At 36.5% G+C, this 25837-nt stretch overlaps 1 protein-coding gene across 2 annotated transcripts in view; it reads left to right on the forward strand.

The window, feature by feature from the left end:
* LOC136034074 (RILP-like protein homolog) overlaps positions 1-25837 on the forward strand; it is a 67713-nt gene that overhangs the window by 30205 nt on the left and 11671 nt on the right. For both annotated transcript variants that reach the window (XM_065715194.1, XM_065715193.1), the window contains exons 6-8: positions 3216-3344; positions 8255-8439; positions 11131-11247. In XM_065715194.1, coding sequence (XP_065571266.1) covers positions 3216-3344; positions 8255-8439; positions 11131-11247 — 431 coding nt within the window. The remainder of the gene's footprint in view (positions 1-3215; positions 3345-8254; positions 8440-11130; positions 11248-25837) is intronic.

The following is a 25837-nucleotide window of genomic DNA, read 5'->3' on the forward strand; positions in this document are numbered from 1 at the left end:
CATAATATTCATCTTGTTGGGCTCATAGAAACAAATTTAAACTATCTCAGGCAACTAGTTATGCCTGAATTCCACCCTAATGCTCTTTTTTTATATCTCATTGGACTCTTAAGATTTTTAAATATTTCTGCTTTTTCCAAATAGAATTTTGTCTTCTGTTTACATAAATAGTTTCTGTTTACATAAATGACAAGCAATGAAGTTGGTACTTTTTGGAATTTTTTATGCAAAAGTTTATGCTGGTGAAATTGTTGAAGGAGGTGAGTAAAACGCATTCTAATTGAGATTGACAATAATATCTCGAGCTTTTAGTCTAGTAGTGATTTAAGAAAATTAACGTTCGCGCAGTAACTTAAGCAGGTTTTTTTATAAAGGGAGGGGCTGGGGGTGAAAACGAAATAAGTAGGAAACTTTCACGATAAATACGTAAAATTATAGGGCTAATTTCATTCAGTTAGGATTGAGAGGATAGAGGTGGAGGTGTAACTTAAAAATATCAGAAATTCGAATTGAGAAAGTAAAGGAACCTTGAAATCTTGTAATCTTGAGTTTCTCGTTATGACACTTGCCCTAAGCCTATCCCTTGAGATTAAAAGGAGAGGAGTGGGGATGTAATTTTAGAAAATATGGAATTGAAAGATGTGGGGAAATAGTTGTAATATCGAATTTCTAGTTATGGCCCTTGCCCCTCATTGAATGTATATATAAAAAAACCAAGTCCTGTTTTTTTTTTTATTTTATCGATTTTAGGAAAGTACGTAAGTGTATGTCCTCATTCAATTGCAGGGATATTGTAGTTTAAATATAAGAACCAATTCTTCCCTTTTTTGGATTCTACTTCTGTTATTCAATTTGTTTAATTGTTTTTTTTTGCTATATATCCATGTTTCCCTCTTTTTATCGGATCTTCATCTAATTCTCTTTTAAATAATCCATAACTCTTTCAAAGTCTTTCTTTTATCATGCCTGTAAAATTAAGGTTTGTATTTATTTCCTTTTCTACTTTAAGCTTATCTTCTGCAAAATGGAAAGCAATTTTATCTTCAACTTAGAACAATAATAATAGGATAATTAAGTATGACTACTTCTATGAAATGGTTCTGCTGGAATTTAGAAATAAAAACATAGAAAACTATCCTATAATAACAGCAAAAAAAGGAAGAATATGGATTAGATAATATGCATGATATACAAGGGGTAAGTTTTTGTTTCTTCAGTTTTAATGTAGGAACAGAGGGATGATCAATCTATAAGAGAGAGACAAGTAATAAAGTGAGAAATAAAGAGAGATAGAGAGTGATAAAGGGGAGCATACGAAATATGTGTGAAAAATGACAAAAAAACTAAAATTTCTTGGGAACATACCCATGGCCTAAAAGTGCTTTTGGGTTGTTAATACTCCTACCGTGAAGTAAGACGTTTCTCCTTACTGTTGCCCTTATTCTAAATGTCTTAACTGTTTGACTTACGGATTATTTATTTTTTATTTTATTTGTAAAATTTTGCGGCAAATACTGACAAATACTTAGATGGCTGTTGCTATGTGTCTTTATCTAGTGCAAATTCGAAATTGTCAGAAAAAGTGTCAACCCTGTGTGTACGTATGTAGCTAAAATTTCTACCCAGCTCTAAATGGGTAACTGGAAAAATCTGGGGAAGGTATAAAGGAAGGGTCTATGGTAGCATAGGATGGTTGGCCCCCAACCTCTACATTGCACGTCCTGAAGGTCCATGAAACGGATATCAGCACTGCCGTTAGGTATTGTACCACGAGCTGAGCATTTATAAGCGCTAGGCTCTTAAGAGTCATTATGTCCGAAGAAGCAATTAATTCCAAAATGATATAAATAAAAGAACAAGTCAGAAAGACCACGTAATAATATCTTAAGTATTCTTTTTTTCTGACTTTTACTAGTCTTGCAAATTTATTGACTGACTTCCAAGGAATTTCAAAATTTATTAATCCTGCCAATTTACTGATATAGACACTCAATGGAGCTTAAATAGCAGCCGTTGAAGCAAGGGACAACCACTAATTGTTTTGACGATGTAGCATTGTTCTTTTACAATGTATTATATTTTTGTGTTATCGCGGACTTTTGACCAAATATTTGGGTTACATCCTGGATGCAAAAAGAGAACCTTGGAGCTTTTTCCAAGCCCTCTCCTTGATGTGGAAAAAGAGCTCTGAAGTTTTTGCCAATTTTCACCCTGGACGCAGAAAAAGAGAACTCTCTTTTTCTTGCAGAAAAGAGAACTGGATGCAAAAAGACAACTCTGGAGCTTTTTCCAATCTCTGTCCTGAATGCTGAAAGAGAAGTCTGGATATTTTGCTAAACTCCACCCTAGACGCAGAAAAAGAAAACTCCAGAGCTTTTGCTAAGCTCTACCCTGGACGCAGGAAAAGAGAACTTTGGATCTTTTGCTAGGCTCCGTCCTGAATGCAAATAGACAACTCTGGAGCCTTTTCTAATCTCTGTCCTGAATGCGGAAAGAGAACTCTGGATATTTTGCTAAACTCCACTCTGGACGCAGAAAAAAGAGAACTTGGAGCTTTTGCTAAGCTCCACCCTTGAAGCAGAAAATGAGAACTCTGGAGCTATTACTAAGCTCCACCCTGGACGCAAAAAAAGAGAACTCTGGATTTTTTGCTAGGCTCCGCCCTGGATGAAAAAGAGAATTCTGGAGCTTTTCCAATCTCCGTCCTGGATGCGGAAAGAGAACTCTGGATATTTTATCAAACTCCACACTGGACGTAGAAAAAGAGAACTCTGGATCTTTTTTTCTAGACTCTGCCCTGAATGAGAAAGGAAATTCTGAAGCTGTATTCCGTCTGGTCCTGTATGCGGAAAGAGAACTTTGGAGCTTTTACGAAGCTCTTTCCCGGATGCGGAAAGGGAACTCTGGAGTATTTAGGTATATTTCTTTAGGATTAACCTAACTTCACTTCTTGAGTGTGGTTGCTATAATACACAAGTACCCTAAAAACTTCTTCGATCCCATAAAATTAACATAAGTACGAATGTACCAAAGAATTTACCTTTAAACGTAAAGCAAAAAAAACCAATAGTCTTCAAAAATATAGTTTATATTCTTTATATGAGATTTATTCTGCACACCAAGAAAAGACGAATGTAGATTGCCTAAAATAGTGTTATTTAAAATATGTAGTATCCTTAGACGACTGATTTCAATATATGTAATTAATATTACAGATCCGCAGTTTACTTGATGACAGAGCTGAGTTACAAGCGCAAATTCAGGACCAGTCCCGTGTTATTACTGCATTGAAGAAGCAGTTGACCTTAGCAGCTAAAGAGGTTGAGGATATGCAGCAACCACAGGTAAGCCACAACAATTTGTTCCGAGATATTTTTACTGAAATACCTACTTCATAGTGATTTAGTTGTAATGGAATAAGCTTAGATAAGTCCCTTCATATAAGGAAATATGTTAAGAAAACAATTCTTACTTCATAATAGGCAGAATAATCACAGTTAACATATTTTGCATGGGGAGAACCTTTTTCTTCTTTTCTTTCATTGTTTTTCCAGTTTTTCTAAGGATTTAATGTTTGGCAATAACCTTTGTTTAATTTAGAAAAATCTGCGAAATGCAGCATTGTCAACTGAAGATTCTGGACGTTTTTCTGAAACAAAGTGTCTCCATTTTTTTTTTTCATAGAATTGTCCTTAATCAATAGGCTTTTTTCATGAATTTCGTGCTAACACGACTGCCGTTTCTATAGTGGTTAGAGTGTTAACACGTTGTTAACGAGTGTTAACAATTGTTAACGAGTGTTAACAATTTCGTGCTAACACGACTGCCGTTTCTATAGTGGTTAGAGTGTTAACACGTTGTTAACGAGTGTTAACAATTTCGTGCTAACACGACTGCCGTTTCTATAGTGGTTAGAGTGTTAACACGTTGTTAACGAGTGTTAACAATTTCGTGCTAACACGACTGCCGTTTCTATAGTGGTTAGAGTGTTAACACGTTGTTAACGAGTGTTAACAATTTCGTGCTAACACGACTGCCGTTTCTATAGTGGTTAGAGTGTTAACACGTTGTTAACGAGTGTTAACAATTGTTAACGAGTGTTAACAATTTCGTGTTAACACGACTGCCGTTTCTATAGTGGTTAGAGTGTTAACACGTTGTTAACGAGTGTTAACAATTGTTAACGAGTGTTAACAATTTCGTGTTAACACGACTGCCGTTTCTATAGTGGTTAGAGTGTTAACACGTTGTTAACGAGTGTTAACAATTTCGTGCTAACACGACTGCCGTTTCTATAGTGGTTGGAGTGTTAACACGTTGTTAACGAGTGTTAACAATTGTTAACGAGTGTTAACAATTTCGTGTTAACACGACTGCCGTTTCTATAGTGGTTAGAGTGTTAACACGTTGTTAACGAGTGTTAACAATTGTTAACGAGTGTTAACAATTTCGTGTTAACACGACTGCCGTTTCTATAGTGGTTAGAGTGTTAACACGTTGTTAACGAGTGTTAACAATTGTTAACGAGTGTTAACAATTTCGTGTTAACACGACTGCCGTTTCTATAGTGGTTAGAGATGGTGTTTGTGTCACCATGAGTTTCAGAACTAAGATAAGATTTATTCATCACGAGACACTCATACAATATTACATTTTACTATTCCCCCAAAGGCTCTTTGGCTTGTAAAGAAGGGGGAAAATAAACGAGTCACTTACTCAGAGAAGAAAAAAATTAAATAAATCACTTACTCAAAGAGAGAAGAGCAAAAAGGAGATGAAAAGAAAATTTGAATAAAATAAAAACTACAGAAAACAAAACTAAATAGACTAATAGATTGAATAGACTAAATTAATTAAGTAGATCAGTAGATAATAATACTGAAAAACGCCAAATAATCTAAAGGATGGCACAGAAATTTCTTGGGGGATAGGGTTGACAAAACGTGGTATGATTTTAAGGAAACATATGGGCATTATTGTTTTTTTTTGGAGGGGTTAATCTCATATCTAAGTTCGAGGCATCGTCTGCAATGTTATTGAGGATGCTCATAGGGTTGCTTATTAAATTTCTATAGCAGGAAATTTATATTTAACTAGCTGTTGGGGTGGCGCTTCGCGCCACCCCAACACCTAGTTGGTGGGGCGCTTCGCGCCCCCCAAGCCCCCCCGCGCGCGTAAGTCGTTATGCGCCATATTAGTTACGCGCCATTGTAGTTGTGTCCCTGTGTCCCACCTGTGAATATATATATATATATATATATATATATATATATATATATATATATATATATATATATATATATATATATATATATATATATATATATATATATATATATATATATACATATATATATATATATATATATATATATATATATATATATATATATATATATATATATATATATATATATATATATATATATATATATTTATATATATATATATATATATGTTGCATATAAATAGATTGTCAGGTTTACTGACTCTTGAACATCCAACATATAATTGTCCACGGGAAAAACAATCCGTATTCCCCGCGCGCGTAAGTCGTTACGCGCCATATTGGTTACACGCCATTGTAGTTGTGTCCCTGTGTCCCACCGGTGAATATAGATAGATATAAATATATTTTTAACTACGTAAAATTTGCGAATATACAACATTCTTCGCTGTCCCATTGTCTGTGCATATAAATAGATTGTCAGGTTTACCGACTCTTGAACATGCAACATATAATTGTCCATGGGAAAAACAATCTGTATTCAGATCTATACCTTATTATTCTAATGATTGCCCTTGACCTTTGTTGATTGTGATTGCTAATCGAACATTCCCTGTGTCCCCGTCGTCATTTATATATCCCCCTGTGCCCCCCGGCGTCCCCGTTGTTGTTGTTTCCCTGTGTCCCGGTCGTCATTTGTGTCCCGGTCGTCATTTGTCTTCCGGTGTCCCGGTAAACATGACGTCAGTCGACACACAAACTTGACGTCACTCGACACACACACACACACATAGACAACTTATTTTTATATATATAGATTTCTACAAATTTCTATGTAAGGAATTTCCGTCTGTCAGGAAATTCTTTAGCGAAGTTATTAATCATAACTGAAAAAAGGAGGGAAACTAGGAGGGTAGCTTGGGATACTCAATTGTGTCCAGTAAGGGAACAAAAATAATGATTCTGGTATTGCACTACCTGTGATCTATGTGATAAGGGGGGTATTTTTTGGGAGAGGGCTTCACAAAAAACTCACCAAAAATTGGCCAATCTCATTGAAAAGAACAGACAAGGGCTTTGAAAGGAAGTCACTGAAAGCGCTAATAAGAGGAAATGGTATACCCAAAAATGGGACCTTAGATGGTGAGATAGAATAAAAAGAAGGTGATAGATAATCTGTTTAAAATTGATAAGACAATGCCAGAAGGTTCTGGACGATGGAAGCTAGGATCCTGTTAAGATTATTAGCAGTAACCTGAGGGGATTTGGGTAGGTTGAAATTAAGCTAGTCAAGACTCAACTAGCTTTACCACGCAACTTTTTTACCTCGTAATACCAATTTTTTGGTTTATTAGTAAACAATTATTCGACCTTATTTTTGTAGTAGGATCGAGCAGGTTTACATATTTCCTTTTTTTTTTTTTTTTTTTTTTTTTTTTTTTTTTTTTTTTTTTTTTTTTTTTTTTTTTTTTTTTTTTTTTTTTACAGTTTATTGGCTTCATCCAATTAACCATTTCTGGAATTCAATTTTTTTCTTATTAGCACTTTTATGGATCGATTAATGAAGGGTTTGTTACCGGGGCGCTTTTTAAATCTTTTTTTCTGGGAAAGAAATTAGATATTTATTATTTTGCTTTTTATGGAAAGTAGCAATTTTTAAATCAAGATTATGCAAATTGTAAATATTGGACCAATATTCAGTATTCAGCCACGTTCCAAAAGGAAGAAGGCCAGAAATTTGGACGGCGGTAAGAGCCATAAGTTACTGAGAATGTATGCTTAAAACTTGAAGAGGGGGACAAGAGGAGGAAAAGATGATAACTCCCATCTGATGGAGGCAAAGCTGAGGGAGGACTGTAAAAATTATGTATATGAATTAGAATGACATTTAGAGATGTTTTTACCCTAGTAGTTGGTATTTTAAGTATTTGCTTAACTTTAAGTGAGGGGGAAATTGTATCCACCTTAAGGTCGTTCACGTCACCAACTAAAAAAAAGTCTTGTATTTTTATACTTAGAAATAACACAATCAGTATTGACTGATATATATTATAATTTTCTTCTTTATATTATTGGGGGGAAGGGGAAAAATGTGTCGGGGGCGGAAAAATATTTATCCAACCCTCACGAAAGGGCATACGAAATGGTTTTTTCTTGTTTGAACCTGCCGTCTGACGGGATTTGCAACTAGTATAGGTAAATATAAATATGATTCCACTATTGACGCAGGGAAAAGGTGAATACGCTACTCGGTGCTTTTTTATGCTCTTTCCGAATGTAATAATCTTTTCGCTCGCAAAGATCCCCCTCCCCCAACCGATGGTTCTATATATAGTCTTTAATGTATTTTACTGTTGTTTTGCATTTGTCGATGGTTTATTGTCTTCGTGAACGGGCTCATTGAACCGTTAAGGCCATTAGACGTATATCTGATCGTAAAAGAGTTAATGGTGTGTTGGATATCGAATATAATATGAAAATGATTCATGAATGTGGATAGCAATGGAAGTAAAATACAAAATTAATACAAAAAATACAAAATTCCACATTTAGGGTTCTCTGATACGCTGAACCTGATGGTGTGATATTCGTTCAGATTCTATGACTTTTAGGGGGTGTTTTCCCCTGTTTTCTAAAATAAGGCAAATTTTCTCAGGCTCGTAACTTTTGATGGGTAAGACTAAACTTGATGAAACTTGAGCAAAGATTCGAAATAACTCAAACAATCCTTGTTACGTGCCTGTTTTGACATATATTACCGTGGAATATGCGTAGAGAGGGAGAGAAGGAGTAGTGAAAAGGAGCCTTTCTTATATATAGGAGATAGGTGTTCTCCATTTTAAGTTGTAAATTGGTCTTTATTTTCAATTGAGAAACCAGTTTTTTTGCTAGTTTGACATAAATCCGAGATATTCGGGTGCTGATTTTCATATCTTTAAAATTCTCCTATTTTTCCTGAATTCGTTAGCCAATATTCATTTTTTTTTTGTGTATCAGCTCGCTTTTATCATTCCTTTCTTTTTCTAGTCGATGTTCGTCCCTGATCTAAGAAACAAAGTGGTCTACGACTTAGATGATCCTGGAAGACCTCGATTCACCGTAGCTGAGCTAAAGGATCTTCTTCAAGAGCGAAATGACTTGAAAGTTAAAGTACAAGAGCTTGAAGATGAACTGGAAAAATACAGACCGAAACCACAGGAAGCAATAGCTTCGTATGTATACTTCAACCTCCCTTTCTCTCTCCCAGTGTATGCCTAGAGAATAATTAAAATATACCTATTAAGGTTTGACCAAATGTGTAACATTTTTATATGAAGGCAGATTCGACCCAAGGACTAAGCAATAACACATGATGTTATAAGGAGGTGGGGGTATAGATGTTAAAAAAAATCATGCTGGATGTATTGAACATTCATAAAAACATAAGGAAAATCGTTGGAAATGTCAAGATTTTTGTGTGAATCCAGTCCCAAAGCCCCAGTCCCAAAGCCCCCCTCCCAGTAATCCTGTGTACCCATCAACCAAGGAGCCATCCATTAAGAAGATTTTGAATACTGCTTGGGGCTTTGACCATTTTTAGTGTTTTAATTCGTTATGTTCTACCGAACATCAGTATGAATCCTAGCTTTACAGGATCGATTTGCATATAAGAAAACATTAAAGCAAAATTTAGCTTGGTGCAAATTTAAAACTTTTATTATCAAAATCTCAATACTAAAGAATTAATAAACATTTTTTAGAAACAAAAGGTCTAACCTGCCTTTGATATTAACAAAATATTAACCGTCGAGTTAACGGTCGACCCAGGAAAAACTGATTGATTTATGAATGAATTCCCAATCATTTCATTTTTTGATGCAACAGATTGCAGGAAAATGTATATGCCTTTAGATAAAGCTGAAACTAAAAAAAAGGTCATGTTTTTACGAAATACATTTTAATTTAAAAGTGGCATAGTTTTAAATAAACCATTAAGTGTGTACTTGATTTAATCAGCTGAAAAAATCACGCTGAATCGCTAAATTTTCTTTAGCTGCTTTCAATTGATTCAACTCAAATAATTCAAGATGGTGTGTGTTTTAAGGAAATATTGGTGTAATATGGTTGTATTTGTGCTGAGTAGATGTATAGATAGAGAATTGTATGTTTTTGTATGAAAATAAGACATTTTAGTACAGCAAAACTAAATTATTCGTCACGCTGACTCGCGTGATGAGAAAGTGTTAAAACGAACAACAGTTACAATGAACTATGACACTTTCATTCAAACTTATAGTGCCACTGCTCCATTCCGCCAGGTTGGAAACGTGTATGGGGTGGATAGGGAGAAGGGGTGTTATTTTTCCCTACAAATTTATTTGAAATTTATTGAATAAATCTAGTCACAAATTTATTGAAATTTATCTACAAATTTTTCTACAATTTATTGAAATTTTTGAAATAGATTTTTTGAAAATGTAAAATTTGAAAAATGGGAAAATTTTGAAAAAAAATTCAGAATTTTTTGAAAATGAAAATAGAAAATTTTTGAAATTTTTGAAATAGAAATAGAATTCAACAAATTTATTGCAATTTATCTACAAATTTATTGAAATTTATTCAAAGGTGCTGTAAAGCTAAGTTTTGTTGGAATAAGGCTGGCACTCTGCCAAAGGGAAAGTCGGCCATGACGCTCGTGACGTATTCAATCAAATGTTAATACAGTATTCAACGATGTAATCATTAGTGTACTAGGGAGTATCAATATACGGGACCCAGAGATCGAATCAGGCTGCAGGAATGCACTGCAGGGCCGACGCAGGGACCTTAGTAGTCAAGAAGCGTCGTTAATTCTTAAATAGGGAGTATCAATTACTTAGCTTAGTTACAATCATTGCTTTTCTGATTAAAAGTAGTCAAAAACTTAGTTGTCAAAAAATGACAAAAGTAGTTAAGTAACACCATATTTGTAAATTGTAGTGAAATTACATCTGTGGTTAATAGAAAAGTGACGATTCTTATTGTCTTCCTTCTAAAATACTATCTGTATTAAAAGTTTTCTAATAAAATATTCTAGAAGTATTCTGGTTTCTTGTTTAAAAAGTAACTAAAAAAGAAAAGAAAACGAGGCAGAGTATTTTATGGAATATGTCACCGAGAATAGATGGATTTATGTCAGTAACGACTTACAAAATCATGACTGGTGGAGGGGTCAATTCTACCAAACGGAAGAAGCGCTGACTATGACGGAAGAAAAACTCTTAAGGAGCAATCCAAGGGGGATGAAGGAGCTTCTTTCGCTAGTATTAGTTCTTTAGACTCAAGCACTTGCCGCTGATATCCTTCACAGTGGAGGGACGAGTGTTGCCTACCCAAGCCGGTCTAAAGATGTTAGGCAGGGTTTTCAGGATAGGGAAAACAGCGGTGGATGCCTAACCATAACAGGGAAAGCTTTTCTACAAAGAGAAGGAAAGAGATTGACGTGTCCTATCTCAAAATACCCCGCCTCAGGGGACACCAGTTGCTCCGCTACTGTTGCTGTTTTATAAAGCTTTAAAGGTTGTTTTTTTTACGACATTGTTATAGCAAAAATGTCTACATATTTTGTGTCAAGAATATCAGTCATGAATCAGAGACTCCTCGTGTTCAAACTTACGCCCAAGATATTCACTGATCTTATTGAACGTGCCTGTCTTGTAGTAGTCTTTAGCTGCTATATTTAGGTTCCACTAGATACTATTGTATTTGTATATACAGTTATTAAAGATATCTTAAACTCTGCTGGATCGAATCTCTCAATCTCGTATTACTAACATTTTAGCTGAGATATGTAAAATTCGTATGTGGCTATCCCTGTTTTTTTTTGTGTTTTTTTTTGTAGCTGCTTATTTCCTGTTATTATCCTATTGTCCCCCCTAATTTAGAGCTAATACTGAAGAAGATGCAGGAAATGGAGAGGACCTGCCAGTTCAAGGACCCATGCCATATGAACCGGAAGACGCCCCATGGAGGAGAAAAGAAGAATCAGGAATTAGAAAGTTGTAAGTACTTCATATCTTTATTCGGCCTTCTTAAACAAATGCCCTTATTCCCAAAATTAAGCACTTTCATTCTAGGACTGTCTTATTGAGCGCTTTCAATGTGCGCTCAAGGAATAAAATTGCTTTCCATCATTTACGCTCTTTATTTCTTATTTAAAAGAACTTCCTTTTGAATAAAATAAAATCCCATTTTCGAAGTTTTAGAAAAGACTTGATTCCCATGAAAAATTTTGTATTTTGCTGAAATAGAAGTATTTCAGTTCAAGATTCTGTGACACAGCTGCTAAAACTCCGAAGCAAAACTATAAAATTTGGCAATTAAACAACCTAACTTGTATTAACAAACTATAAAATAAATCAGTATTAAAACTGCAAAATTCTGAAATTAAGCGCTTTTATTCGGTATTTTCATATCACTATTGAAATTTAACTGCTTAACCTCCCTTAATCAAAACACTATCTACTATGTCATAAAAATTCCTGATATAAAAATACTTTTTATTCTATTGAATATATTTTAGTGATCCCTGGACAAGTGGTCTATTTATATAAATAGCTATATGCTAATTTTGTATTCAATTAGAAGACGCAAACTGCTCCCTTTTTAAAGGTACTAGCGAAATAGGGTATGGAGGAGTTTGCAAATCTTTTACAATTTCTGAATCTATTACAATCTACTAAATCTAGGAATCTACTACTCCAAAAGCAGATTAGAATAGACATGGCAAGAACCAGGCAGAGTATGGTAACATATTCCAGCTACCCTGGATCAATGTAAACTTATAAATGACCTATAGACAAACTAGGATGTAGGAAGTAATATCCATCTTCCTTTGTTATCCCCTCCTTCCCCCCTCTTAAGTAGCTGCTTGAACGCCTCATGCAGGTGCTGCTATATGGTTAAAGCTTGGAGGAGTTGATCTACTAATCAAATTTAAATACACAAAATTTTGTTTTTCAAGCTATGCAACTGATTTAATTCAGGGAGAATTCCCAGTTGGGCTAAGAAGACGTGTCGGGCATTTTAAGATAATTCTATAATTTATAATCAAATTTGCCAAAGCGAACCGTATAGAAGAAGTTATTTCCAAAGCCAGGTGACTGATAGTGACAGGTCGACTACGACCAGCTCGTTTCATTTTACAACAAAACAAGTAGAAGAACTCAAAATTACAAGCTCGCTATTTTAGAGTCAGCGCAGTAGGATTTCTCAAACACTTCGTGGTAATGAACTGTAAGTAAGGATAGACTCGGCTCTATAGTAATCTAAACTCTAAAAAAAGAAGAAATTTTGATAGCAGTAGACCATGCTCTCTAGAGCATGGCCTTTATTAAATCGGAGAATTTTGTAGATGGTAAATAAAACCCACAGAACAATTCGTCTTCTTGTTACCTTACTCTGCCTGGTTCTTTCCTGGTGTATTCTAACCAGCTTTTGAAGCAGTAGATTTAGTGAATTGTCAAAGATTCAGTAATTGTAACAGATTTGCAAAGTAAGCAGAACAGTTTGGCTATAGAAGACTCTGTAGCCTCTATTTGCAAATCTGTTCTTACGGTACTTAACGGGTAGTAGTTTTTTTTTGGATACCTTCCAAGTTGGCTGATCCGTGTGGAAAGTGGAAGAATAGATCAGTGTGGCTGTGATAATCAAAAGGGTAATATACACAGTTTTTATTATTTTTCAGGACAACCAAAAAACGGAAAAAAAGTTTTTCTTGTGTAATTGCTCTGAAGGATGAGGCTAATGGAGCTAAAGGGAACATATTCCAAACCCAATTGTTATGCTCTTTTCGGGGGTATATATTAAATTCAAGTCAAACGAATTCAAAATTATTCAGTTAATGGCGTATGTCTTCTTTTTCTTGATGGCGAGGAGACAAATGCTAGGTCCCCATATTATAGCTTCTAAGATAATATCAAATCTAAAAAAACAGGGTCACAAGGGAAACATATGCTCTGTACGTGTCTTTATCGTCGTATCGGTACGAGATAGGGCAGTTCTGACTGCTCCATTCACTTCCACGTGCTGAGTTTACCCAAAACACATACCTAACTCATTTTCAACCAAGATGGCATATGTCGTCCTTTTAATTATATAAGAATTATTATATTCATATAATAATTAAATAATTAATAATTGTAAAATAATAATTATGGCTAATTAATTATGGCTAATTATGGTCCTTTAATTATGGCCAATTATTTAATACAAGAAGCAGAGCGTTTCTTGATTGCTAATATTACTTTTTTGGATTTCATAACTAGATTTTGCCTTTGATCGAACAAAGTGGATAAGTTCAAGAAAGTCAAGGGCGGCTTCGTAGTTGCTATAATGGGGTCCAGTGTGTTTTTAGTTGCCATTTTTGAAAATGTTTTTCCGCTGACAAATAAGCAGTGTTCTGAGTTTGGGGACCCCAAAGGGGACAGCAATGCTCAGGGGTAGGTGTGGTACAGGTTTTGTATGCAGGTGGGATCCGGCGATCTGAGGAAACTTTACTCCATAAACTTTACAAACTTTTGATTTAGCAGTGGCCGTAGCTTGCAATATTTGTCGAAATGCAGCTTACATAAGCTATCACTTGCAAATGTTATACGTAGTATTGTTGTAGAAGAAATTGTAAGTAATGGGACACATAAGATTATCATGTTTAGCCTGAATTGATTGAATCGTATAACTTTCAATTTCTGTTCATTCACATATAGGGTACTTGATTTACGCTGGTAGATGAGGTCTGGGAAGAGTCTCAGGACAAACTGCTGCATTGAGATTGTATTTGTAGGTAATTGTAGACAAGTCTACTACGATCTTAAAACGCTCCTCAAAATCTGCTTACATTTTCAGCTATGTATTTGAGAAGTGTAGACAAGTCTTCTACGATCTTAAAAAAACACTCCTTAAAGTCTGCTTGCATTTTCAACTACGTACTTCAGAAGCGCAGACAAGTCTTCTACGATCTTAAAACGCTCCTCAAAATCTACTTACATTTTCAGCTATGTATTTGAGAAGTGTAGACAAGTCTTCTACGATCTTAAAAAACACTCCTTAAAGTCTGCTTGCATTTTCAACTACGTACTTCAGAAGCGCAGACAAGTCTTCTACGATCTTAAAACGCTCCTCAAAATCTGCTTACATTTTCAGCTATGTATTTGAGAAGTGTAGACAAGTCTTCTACGATCTTAAAAAACACTCCTTAAAGTCTGCTTGCATTTTCAACTACGTACTTCAGAAGCGCAGACAAGTCTTCTACGATCTTAAAACGCTCCTCAAAATCTGCTTACATTTTCAGCTATGTATTTGGGAAGTGTAGACAAGTCTTCTACGATCTTAAAAAACACTCCTTAAAGTCTGCTTGCATTTTCAACTAAGTACTTCAGAAGCGCAGACAAGTCTTCTACGATCTTAAAACGCTCCTCAAAATCTGCTTACATTTTCAGCTATGTATTTGGGAAGTGTAGACAAGTCTTCTACGATCTTAAAAAACACTCTTTAAAGTCTGCTTGCATTTTCAACTACGTACTTCAGAAGCGCAGACAAGTCTTCTACGATCTTAAAACGCTCCTCAAAATCTACTTACATTTTTAACTATGTAATTGAGTAGTCAGACAAATCGTCTATGAGCTTAAGACGCTCCTCGAAATGAAGACCATGAAGAGTATTAGGACAAACAGCTGGATTGCGACTGTATTTTTAACTACGTTTTTCAGAAGTGCAGATAAGTCGTCTACAAACTTAAGACGCTCCTCAAAATCTGACAAGATTGAATCGATAACAACAAGGAATACAAGGGCAGCTACTGCTGTGTCTCTCGCAGAAATTCTGTCGCTTAAAGTTGCATATATATGTTTTGGCTTCCATCTGTTTCAGATTTGTCAGCAGGTTCTATAAGGCTCTACAGGTTCTATATGTTTTCTTAGTCCCCCAAATGCTTTCTAATTGCTTTCTAAATGCTTTTTAATGCTTTCTAAGTCCAAAAACAATATACAATTAAAGCTATACTGCCTTACTACTGCCTCGTATGCAACAATATTGGTACGGTGCTATCGTACCAATACGAATTTAGTGTTGCTTAGACTGTGCACTATACTAGTTTCTTTTGACTGACTTGTGTTCTTTTTTATGCGGCTATACTCACTTTTGACTGAAAATAATCCTTATTGACATTTACTGACCATACAAGAATTCCTTTGTTTAGGGCTAACGAAAAAATAGGTATAGATCAGTGGCTCCCAACGGATTTTGGGTCTAATCCCACCTAGCCATTTTTAAATCCTGATACCCCGTTGTAGTATATAAATTCTGTTATTCAAAATTTTACTTTTATTCACTAGAAGGAACATTAAAATACTATTAATTTTGAAAAGTATTGCCTGAATACAACATGTTTTAATTATATACAACGTCATTTTAATGCTATCACGTATGTTTTTGTGGCACTTGGTATTAACCAAGTGACATATAGCAATCGCAAATTCTGTCGGTCTTTCTGTCTGTTGGTCCCGGTTTTGCTACTTTAGGCACTTCTAGGTAAGCTAGGATGATGAAATTTGGCAGGTATATCAGGGACCGGACCAGATTAAATTAGAAATAGTTGTTTTCCCGATTTGACCATCTGGGGGGGGGGGGTGTTAATTCGGAAAAAATAGAAAAATTAAAGTATTTTTAACTTACGAACGGTTGATCAGATCTTAATGAAATTTGATGTTTGGAAGGATATCGTGTCTCAGAGCTGTTATTTTAAGTCCCAACCAGATCTGGTGACATTGGGGGGGGGGAGTTGGGAGGGGGAAACCTAAAATCTTGGAAAACACTTAGAGTGGAGAGATCGGGATGAAACTTGGTGGGAAAAATAAGCACAAGTCCTAGATACATGATTGACATAACTGGAACGGATCCACTCTCTTTGGGGTAGTTTGGGGGGGGGGGATAATTCTGAAAAATTAGAAAAATGAGGTATTTTAACTTACGAACGGGGGATCAGATCTCAATGAAATTTGATATTTAGAAGGATATCGTTTCTCAGAGCTCTTATTTTAAATCCCGACCGGATCTGGTGACATTGGGGGGGGGGAATTGGGAGGGCGAAATCTAAAACTTGGAAAACACTTAGAGTGGAGGGATCGGGATGAAACTTGGTGGGAAAAATAAGCACAAGTCCTAGATCCATGATTGACATAACCGAAACGGATCCACTCACTTTGAGGTAGTTAGGGGGGGGGTTAGTTCTGAAAATTGGAAAAAATGAGGTATAACCGGAACGGATCCGCTCTCTTTGGGGTAGTTGGGAGGGGGGTAAATTCTGAAAAATTAGAAAAAGGGGTATTTTTAACTTACGAACGGGTGATCGGATCTCAATGAAATTTGATATTTAGAAGGATATCGTGTCTCAAAGCTCTCATTTTAAATCCCGACCTGATCTTGTGACATTGGGGGAGTTTGGGGTGGGGGATCCCAAAACCCCCCAACCCAAATGGGGGAGATTGGAGGGATTGGGATGAAACCTGGTGGTAAAAATAAGCAAAAGTCTTAGATACGTGATTTACATAATTGGAACGGATCCGCTCTATTAGGGGGGGGGGGGGGAGTTAATTCTGAAAAATTAGAAAAATGACGTATTTTTAACTTACGAAGGAGTGATCGGATCTTCATGAAACTTCATATTTAGAAGGACCTCGTAACTCAGATCTCTTATTTTAAATCTCAACCGGATCTAGCGTAATTGGGGGGGGGCAGTTGAGGGGGGACCGGAAATCTTAGAAAACTCTTAAAGCGGTGAGATCAGGATGAAACTGGATGGGAAGAATGAAAACCTGTCTAAGATACGTGACTGACATAACCGGACCAGATCTGCTCTCTTTGGTGGAGTTGGGGGGGGAGGGTAATTTTGAAAATTGAGGTATTTGTGACTTACGAAAGGGTGACCAGATCTTAATGAAATTTGATATTTAGAAGGATCTTGTGCTTTAAAGCTCTAATTTTAAATTATGACCAGATTCTGTGACATTGGGGGAAGTTTGAAGGTGAAACCGGAATTCTTGGAAAACGTGAAAATTGGTGTATTTTTCTGTTACGAATAGGATTGGATCTTAATGAAATTCGATATTTAGAAAGAATTTATGTCTCAGAGCTCTTATTTAAATCCCGACCAGATCTTTTGACATTGGGGGGGGGGGTTGGAGGGGGAAGTCTTGGAAAACACTTGGAGTGGAGGAATCGGGATGAAGCTTGGTGGATAGAATAAGCAAATGTCCTTGATACGTGATTGACGTAACCGTACTGGATTCGCTTTCTTTGGGGGCGTCGGGGGGAGGGGTCAGTGATTTGGCGAGTTTGGTGCTTCTGGACGTGCTAGGACGATGAAAATTGGCAGGCGTGTCAGGGAGCTGCACAAATTGACTTGATAAAGTCGTTTTCCCAGATTCGACCGTCTGGGGGGCTAAAGGGAGAGGAAAAATTAGAAAAAATTAGGTATTTATAACTTACGAGTGGGTGATCGGATTTTAATGAATTTTGATATTTAGAAGGACATCGTGACTCAGAGCTCTTATTTTAAATTCTGACCGGCATTAAGCCTCTTATTTTCCTTTTAAATCAATCTATGTTGGGGTGGCGCTTCGCGCCACCCCTACACCTAGTTGGTGGGGCGCTTCGTGCCCCCCCCCCAAGCCCCCCGCGCGCGTAAGTCGTTACGCGCCATATTAGTTACGCGCCATTGTAGTTGTGTCCCTGTGTCCCACCTGTGAATATAGATAGATTTATATATGTGTTTCAAACTACGTAAAACTTGCGAATATACAACATTCTTGGCTTTCCCATTGTCTGTGCATATACAAAGCCTTATGTACTAATAATGACGTCATATGCAAACGCTCTTTTTACAAACAAACAAACATGCATACACACAACTCATTTTTATATAGATAGATAGATAGATAGATACAATACAAATTAACTGCGTAAAACTTGCGAATATACAATATTCTTCGCTGTCCAATTGTCGCTGCATATAAATATATTGTCAGGTTTACCGACCCTCGAACATGCAACGTACAATTGTCCGTGGGAAAAACAATCAGTATTAAGATCTATACCACATCTTTCTAATGATTGACCTTGAGCTTTGTTAATGGTGATTGCAAATGCGAATCGAATTGGGAATTGCAATCTTTTAAATTGAAAAGGCAGATCCGTTGGAATCATGGGAATGCGAGGAATAAGAACAGCCTCACCCTCAAAAGGCCCTGTCAAGATTGTGGCCTCTATTTGGTTTTCCATTGTTTTTTTTTACGGCAAGTCGCGTGCCATTGCAAAGCTTTGGTGGGTTGATATTTCTTAAAAGTATTATTGGTACGCCTATTTTTAGTTGTACCACGTGTGGTGGAAACCCTGAAAGATCCACGGAATTTAAAAATTCAGATGGATAATTAACCGCTTCATTTGGTTCCAAAACTGTGTCGACTGACTTGTAAAGGACTGCCTGGTCTCGAATCTTGGTCAAAACAATATTGTTGATTTCGTGGACGTCTATATTTTTGGGTGCAAGAATCGCTCTTTCACTTAGCCATTTATTATTTTTATAATTGTTTAGAATATTCGGAAATACTTTTTCAATCACTTCATTTTTGGACGTCACTAAATTACAGAAATCAGCAGGTAGTTGTATACGTCCTGAAATTGAGTCTACTGGGAGCTTTCCGTTTCCAATTGCCAGCAATTGATCTGAAAATGTTTGACCAGAGTCATCGTTTTGCAATCGGACACGCATATTTGCAGTTAATTTTAATGTTTTTACGTGTGCCCATAAATTAGAATTTTTCAGGCAAGCATTCATTTCGTCTGCAGGAGTTGATCTAGGTATTGTAGGTAATGTTTGCCTGAAATCTCCCGCAAGCAATATTAATGTGCTGCCAAAGGGTTTCGACATCCCTCGCAAATCTTTCAAGCATTGATCCAGAGCCTCGAGCGATTTTCTGTGTGCCATTTTGCACTCATCCCAAATAATAAGTTTGCATTGCTGCAATACTTTACCCATCCCAGATGATTTGGAAATATTGCACGTGGGAGTTTCTGTAGAATGCAAATTCAGAGGCAATTTCAAAGCGGAATGAGCAGTTCTTCCACCAGGCAGCAATGTTGCGGCTATTCCGGACGACGCAATTGCCAACGCTATATCATTTTTTGATCGAATTGATGCCAGAATCAGTTTTATCACAAACGTTTTACCAGTACCTCCTGGCGCATCCAAAAAGAAAATTTCTCCAACGTTGTTATCGACACAATGCATTATCGTATCATAAATGTCTTTTTGTTCCGACGTTAACTTGGAAATGTTATTTTGTACATACGACAATAGATCACTCGTACTGTAACTTTGTTCACGATCCAATTCTACACATGTCGAAACAGCAGCGATACGGTTAGGTGAAGGCATTCTCAAATCCTGAAGAGGTTTGTTTGCCATACGTACGCACAAATCTTCTATAATAACTAAAGTGTAGTTATAAATTTCTCATGTAAAATCAAAAGTCATATCTGACGTCTCTAACTGTTTTCGATGGAGTATATCTTCGGACATTTTTGACTTATATTTTTCCCATAACTCTGTAGGAGCTGATGGAGAGCAAGTTGTTAAAATGATGCCAAACAATGCACGAATTTGACTTGGAGTCGACGTTTCGCACGCGTCATTGATGCAGTTATCCCAGTGTTGGTCATTCTCCAATTAATTCAGAGCTTGGCATGCACTACGGTAAGTGTCATGTATAGTACCGTTTACAGTTCTCAAATACTCAAAGGATGTCCGACCGGGTACATTCACCAAAAGCAGGCATAGAAAGAAGCATTCATGTTGATTGGGGTGAACGGTGTAGAGTCTTCCTATCGTTGTATCTTTGAAGATGGTAGGTTGGCCGTCGGCTGACTTACCCTGTTTTCGACGTTCAAATACTTTATTTTTAGTATTCCGCGTGTAATACGAAGGCACTTCAGTATACAGCAGTTTTTTTTTGCAAAAGAATCATTTTTGCAAAGCGAAAAGAAACCGGTTAACTTTGTATCCGGTGGATTCGGGACTCTTTGTTGCACGTTGGTTTCCGAGAAATAAACACGTTGACCATTCTGTAAATGTACCGCTTAGTGAACAACAGCTGGACTACGTTCATGTATCCTAAATGAAAGAATTCGCCAAACAGCTTCATTACTGCTTATGTATCTTCCAGCCTGATATTGTACGATTTCGTCGATATCTTTGATTTCGGGCTGCAAGCCAAAAAAACTGCCATGTCACTGCCTTTGTTGACGTATTTACATATGTATTTGATTGCCTTTACGGAGTTACAGTATTCAACGTTTATGTGTGCATTAAATGTTTTTGATAATAATGGGGAATATGGAACAACCCACTGGTTATCTACTTCGATGGTGGTACCGTTACGCTTCTTTATTATTGCTGTTTTATCGCCATCTTCAGTAGATCTTCTTCTATATTGTGGGTAACCATCATTGCCAGTAATTGTGTTGGATACTAAAAGTCGAGGATATTGCTTTGTGCACCTTCCTTTGGCCATGCATGGTGAATTTTCGTTCAGTGCACCGCAAGGTCCATGTATCATTTTTTTACAATAATATCATGTAACCCCTTATCGACATTTTTATCAGGTATTTCAGCGGAAATCACATCATCAATTTCGTTCGAAGTAATTTTTTTATGTAGCCAGATTAGTATATGTGCGTGTGGCAAACCTCGTTTTTGCCATTCCACTGAGTACATCCAGCATCGCACTGACCCGAACACTTCAAAATTTACTATGTAGTTTATCAGTGATTTCAACTTTTGCTGGAAGACACGGACCGTAATGTCATGTCTATGAACCGCCGATTGTCCTTGAAGTAAAAGCTGCAGTATCTCGTCCCAAGATTGATTACATGTAAATGTAATAAATAAATCTGGACGACCATAGAGACGAACATACGCAATAGCATCTTGAGCATATTCATGCATATGACGGGGACTGCCAGCATATGACGAAGGTAAAATTGTTAATCTTCCAACGTTTGTGGTATTACCGTCATTTATAACTGCATCTCGCAAATGAATGTATTGTTCAGAGCGGAGCTTGGTCTGATTCAGGCGGATATATAGCAAACGTTCTGAATCAATTTTAGCATACATATCAACGACAAATTGGTGAAACAATTGACGGCATTTTAAAATATAATTTTCTTCATCCTGCCGAATCATTAGTCTATAGGAATATATAATGCATTGCACTGCATTTCTTATTCATTTCTTTGTTAGTGACTGGATTCATCAATTTAATATTAAAGTGATAGCCGTCGGCTCCATCCCAAAAAATGATAGGATATTGTAGGGCATCGTAGCATCGATAAGTTTCAGCAATTCTTAACAACTGAGCGTTTCGCTTATGAAGAATAATATCTCGAGGTAAAAACTGATCACCGACCATAACGATTGCCACTTCGTCGATAGTTGAAGCATTGTATCTACGCACATGTTGGCCAGGAGGCGTTTTGTCAGCGGAAATAACAATTTTATGCGTATCAGTAGGCATCAAATCGATGGCTGTTTTGAACAGACGCACTATATTATTATTTTCGTGGAAAAGATGTTGCAATTGGGAAACGATTGTCCTTTCAACGTTGGGAGAAATTTCGCAACGTGCATTCAGTTCAGAATTTCTATCACTGATGAAGTACAATTGTAAAAATTTATGATTCTCGCCTGAGAATGGTAGAAGGGACCCTGCTCTATGATAAATTTGCCCTTTTACTTTGAAAGTAGACATAAATTGATCTGGATTTTCGATTTGGGCTCCAAACGACGTCATTTGGAAACATGAGTTATATTTTCTGATTTGTGACAAAAAACGCTTAGATTCTGACGTAGTTCCAGTAAGGAAAGTCTTCAATGGCTCTGGTGGTGCAGCCAATAGAGGAAGTTTAACTTTTCCTGAGGCGCAACACATTCCCATTGTTTCACCATTGAATTTTAAGGCCTTGCAATAGGGACAAATTTTAGACATAGTCCCGATTTGAACACATCTACTCAAGCTATAATCATCGACTGGGCTGTACCTAAATGCCAGGCGATAACTTTCAGGTTGCTGTGATTCCTCGGCACGCTTTCTTTTCTTACTTTCTCTATCAGCAGCAAGCCTGATTTCTTGCTGTTCTTGTGATTCCTGGGCACGCCTTCTTTTTTCACTTTCTCTTTTAGCAGCAAGTCTGGTTTCATGTTGTTCTGGTAGTTCCTCGGCATGCCTTCTTTTTTCACTTTCTCTTTTAGCAGCAAGTCTGGTTTCTTGTTGCTCTGGTAGTTCCTCGGCACGCCTTCTTTTTTCACTTTCTCTTTTAGCAGCAAGTCTGGTTTCGCGTTGCTCTGGTTGTTCCTCGGCACGCTTTCTGTTCTTTCTTTCTCTATCAGCCTCAAGCCTGTTTCCTTGCTGTTCTTTTGATTCCTCGGCACGCTTTCTTTTCTTACTTTCTCTATCAGCCTCAAGCCTGTTTCCTTGCTGTTCTTTTGATTCCTCGGCACCCTTTCTTTTCTTACTTTCTTTATCAGCAGCAAGTTTTTTGGCATAGAATCTTTGAGCATCTTCCTCGGCTGTTGCCAATGTAAGTTCATCAGTCATTTTACAGTTAAACATTAATAGATTTCTACGTGAACGCATGTCTTAAATATCTTTAATGACGTCACCGTCATAACAAAAATGACGACAACTAACTTCATGACGTCAGTCAACACACAAACATGACGTCACCCGACAGACAGACCCACACACACACAGACAACTTATCTTTTATATATATATATATATATATATATATATATATATATATATATATATATATATATATATATATATATATATATATATATATATGTTCACACTTCACCTCTAAATCAAAAATCACAAAAAAAATGAAATCATTAACAACCCCAGAAGGTAATGTTTCAACCCACTCTTGAACTGACTAACATTATCTGCCACCTTTGTACCCTCCGGGGGAGAATTCCACAGCTATGGTTCTTCAAAACGCAGAAATAAAGATCCTCGTTGAGTACGCTAAGTGTCGGACACTATCTCTGAAGAATATCTAGCTTCATAACAATGATAAACGAGTCCGACTTAAAAATTTCAAAGTGCTCTGGCGAATAACGATTCTAACTTAGATAAGCAAAAATAGCTAGTTGATAATATCTTAAGTTATCAACATTTAGAAATTTTCGTTTTAGTTAAGCAACTCAAAGTGCTATTTTCAAAATCTCACATAATCTCCTAAGACACGAATAACTTTATTTTGTAAAATTTGGACTCTTTAAAACTTGACACAAAAGAACCAGTCCACTGCAAACAACCATAAGATAGATACGGATTGATCAAAGAATGATAGAGAACCGTTAGAGTTCTTGCTGGAAGCTTATTCCTTAGCCTTCTTATAAGACCCAATCCTCTTGCCAGTTTTGCTGCTACTGCATCACAGTGTAGTTTCCAACTCAAATTGCAGTCAAGATAAAAACCTAAATATTTAAAGTTAAAAGCTTGATTTAAGAATTGATCATTCTGACAATTTTTATCATTTAAAATAATGGCAGTACCAATTCTACAAAAAGTTATGATTAAAAACATTAACAGATAGACAGCTAAACCTCGTAAGACTTTCCAGTTCATTTAGGGCATTATTAGCCTTTTCAGTCAAAAGATTTTCAGAAGATGATGTTACTGTAAACACAGTGTCATCAGCAAATGACGTGATTATCGCCCCAGGAATATGAAATCGCATGGTATCTACATAAATTAGGTGAAGTAGGGGCCCTAGCACCGAACCTTGTGGAACTCCACGATGGACTCTGTAACTTTTTGATTTGCAGCCATCAATATTCACTCTAAGTGTTCACCCTCAAAGATAAGACTCGAACCAATTCAAAGATACATCCTGAACACCTAAACAACGTAGCTTGCTCAATAAGGTCTTAAAAATAACAGTATCAGAAGCTTCGCTTTTATATATGATAAAATATATGAAAATAATGAATATATGAAAATTGAAAGCACTAGCACATCATGTTCAAGCGCAGAGTTAACAAAACCTGCGAGATCGGTGGACTGAATGTATTGTAGAATAGTCTTTCCTGAATCCAAACTGCGTTTCCACGACAAATCCATATAGGTTCAGATGGATATATAATCTTCTATGCATAACCTTTTCATATAGCTCTGGAAACAAACGCGACATCGAAATCGGTCTCCAGTTCGAAGGATCTGTCTTCAAACATTCTATATGCAAAGGGATGACCCTGCTCTCTTGTAATCGTGAAGGAAGCTCCCCCTTTTTCAGCGAAAAGTAATGAAATATACAAGACTGGGCAGAAATATACCATTGCTAATTCAAATGTTTGCAGATTAAGACCGTCACTCCCAGATGATTTTGACTTCATCAATCCTATTATTTGATTCATATCCTCCAGATTAGTTTTAGCAATGTTCATGTTTACCCCCAAACCTCTTTCATCTTCAAAAGGCTCGGCAATTTCACTGCTATCATTCACTGCTATCATTATATGAAATTTCTCCTACTGATTCACTTATTTTTGAACAATACTCGCCCAAAACATCAGAAATTTCATTCCTTTCAACAACTATTCTTTTGTCAACTTTTAGGCTAGCTGGATTTCCATTCTTCTTGCCACCATTTAATGATTCACTAATGCGTTTCCATGTACCTTTCGTGATCCCTTTATTATTTTCTAATTTCGTTGTAATTTTGAACCCAAGACCCGCAAAGCCGATTAGTTTCATTACGAAGTCTTTTTTTAAGTCACTGAACACCTCCTGTGACTCTGAAATCAAATAAAGTACGTACAAATCATTTCTTTTCTGGATTAGTCGAATAAGCTCCTGGGTTACCCCTGGTTTACCCCAGCTTGACAGTCCTCATTGGACATGTTGAATCAAATATCGGTTGAATAATACTGATAGACTTGTCAAATACAGCGGATGGACTTTCATATTCATCATAAACCTCTTGCCGCGAAGGGGCACTCAGTTCTTGCTTAAATTTAACAATATTCTGTTTTTTCAGTAGCCTTTTCCTTGTCCTCTTTGTTTTTGGCTTTTGTGTACGTAGGAAGGAAGTCACTGCCACCACGGGAAAATAATCAGAAGACTCGCTAATTCTTACATCAGCAAAAGAAGTAGGAAGTAGGCGAGATCGAACGAATATTTTTACCGATTAATGTTGCTGAATGTTGAATAACGCGTGTTGGAATCCCTATTAGAGGATATAGGTTATGACTAACCATCAGGGTAAAAACTCTAAATTATCATTATTCAAACATAAAAGATTAAACTTAAAGTCACCCATGCAAATAAACTGGGAAGTACTCAACTGGATTTCATCCAAAACTCGACCAAAACTCTATCCAAATGGAATAATCCTCTTTCACATTAGCCACAAGATGCTCCTTAACTATAAATGCTAAATCTCCATGTGCCTTCGTCTTTCTATTTTTTACAATAAGTTGGTATCCTGGAAAATTAAAAAGTGACAAAGAATGTTTTGACGTTAAAA

The sequence above is a fragment of the Artemia franciscana genome, chromosome 12 (genome assembly GCF_032884065.1).
Source record: "Artemia franciscana chromosome 12, ASM3288406v1, whole genome shotgun sequence".
Taxonomy (NCBI): domain Eukaryota; kingdom Metazoa; phylum Arthropoda; class Branchiopoda; order Anostraca; family Artemiidae; genus Artemia; species Artemia franciscana.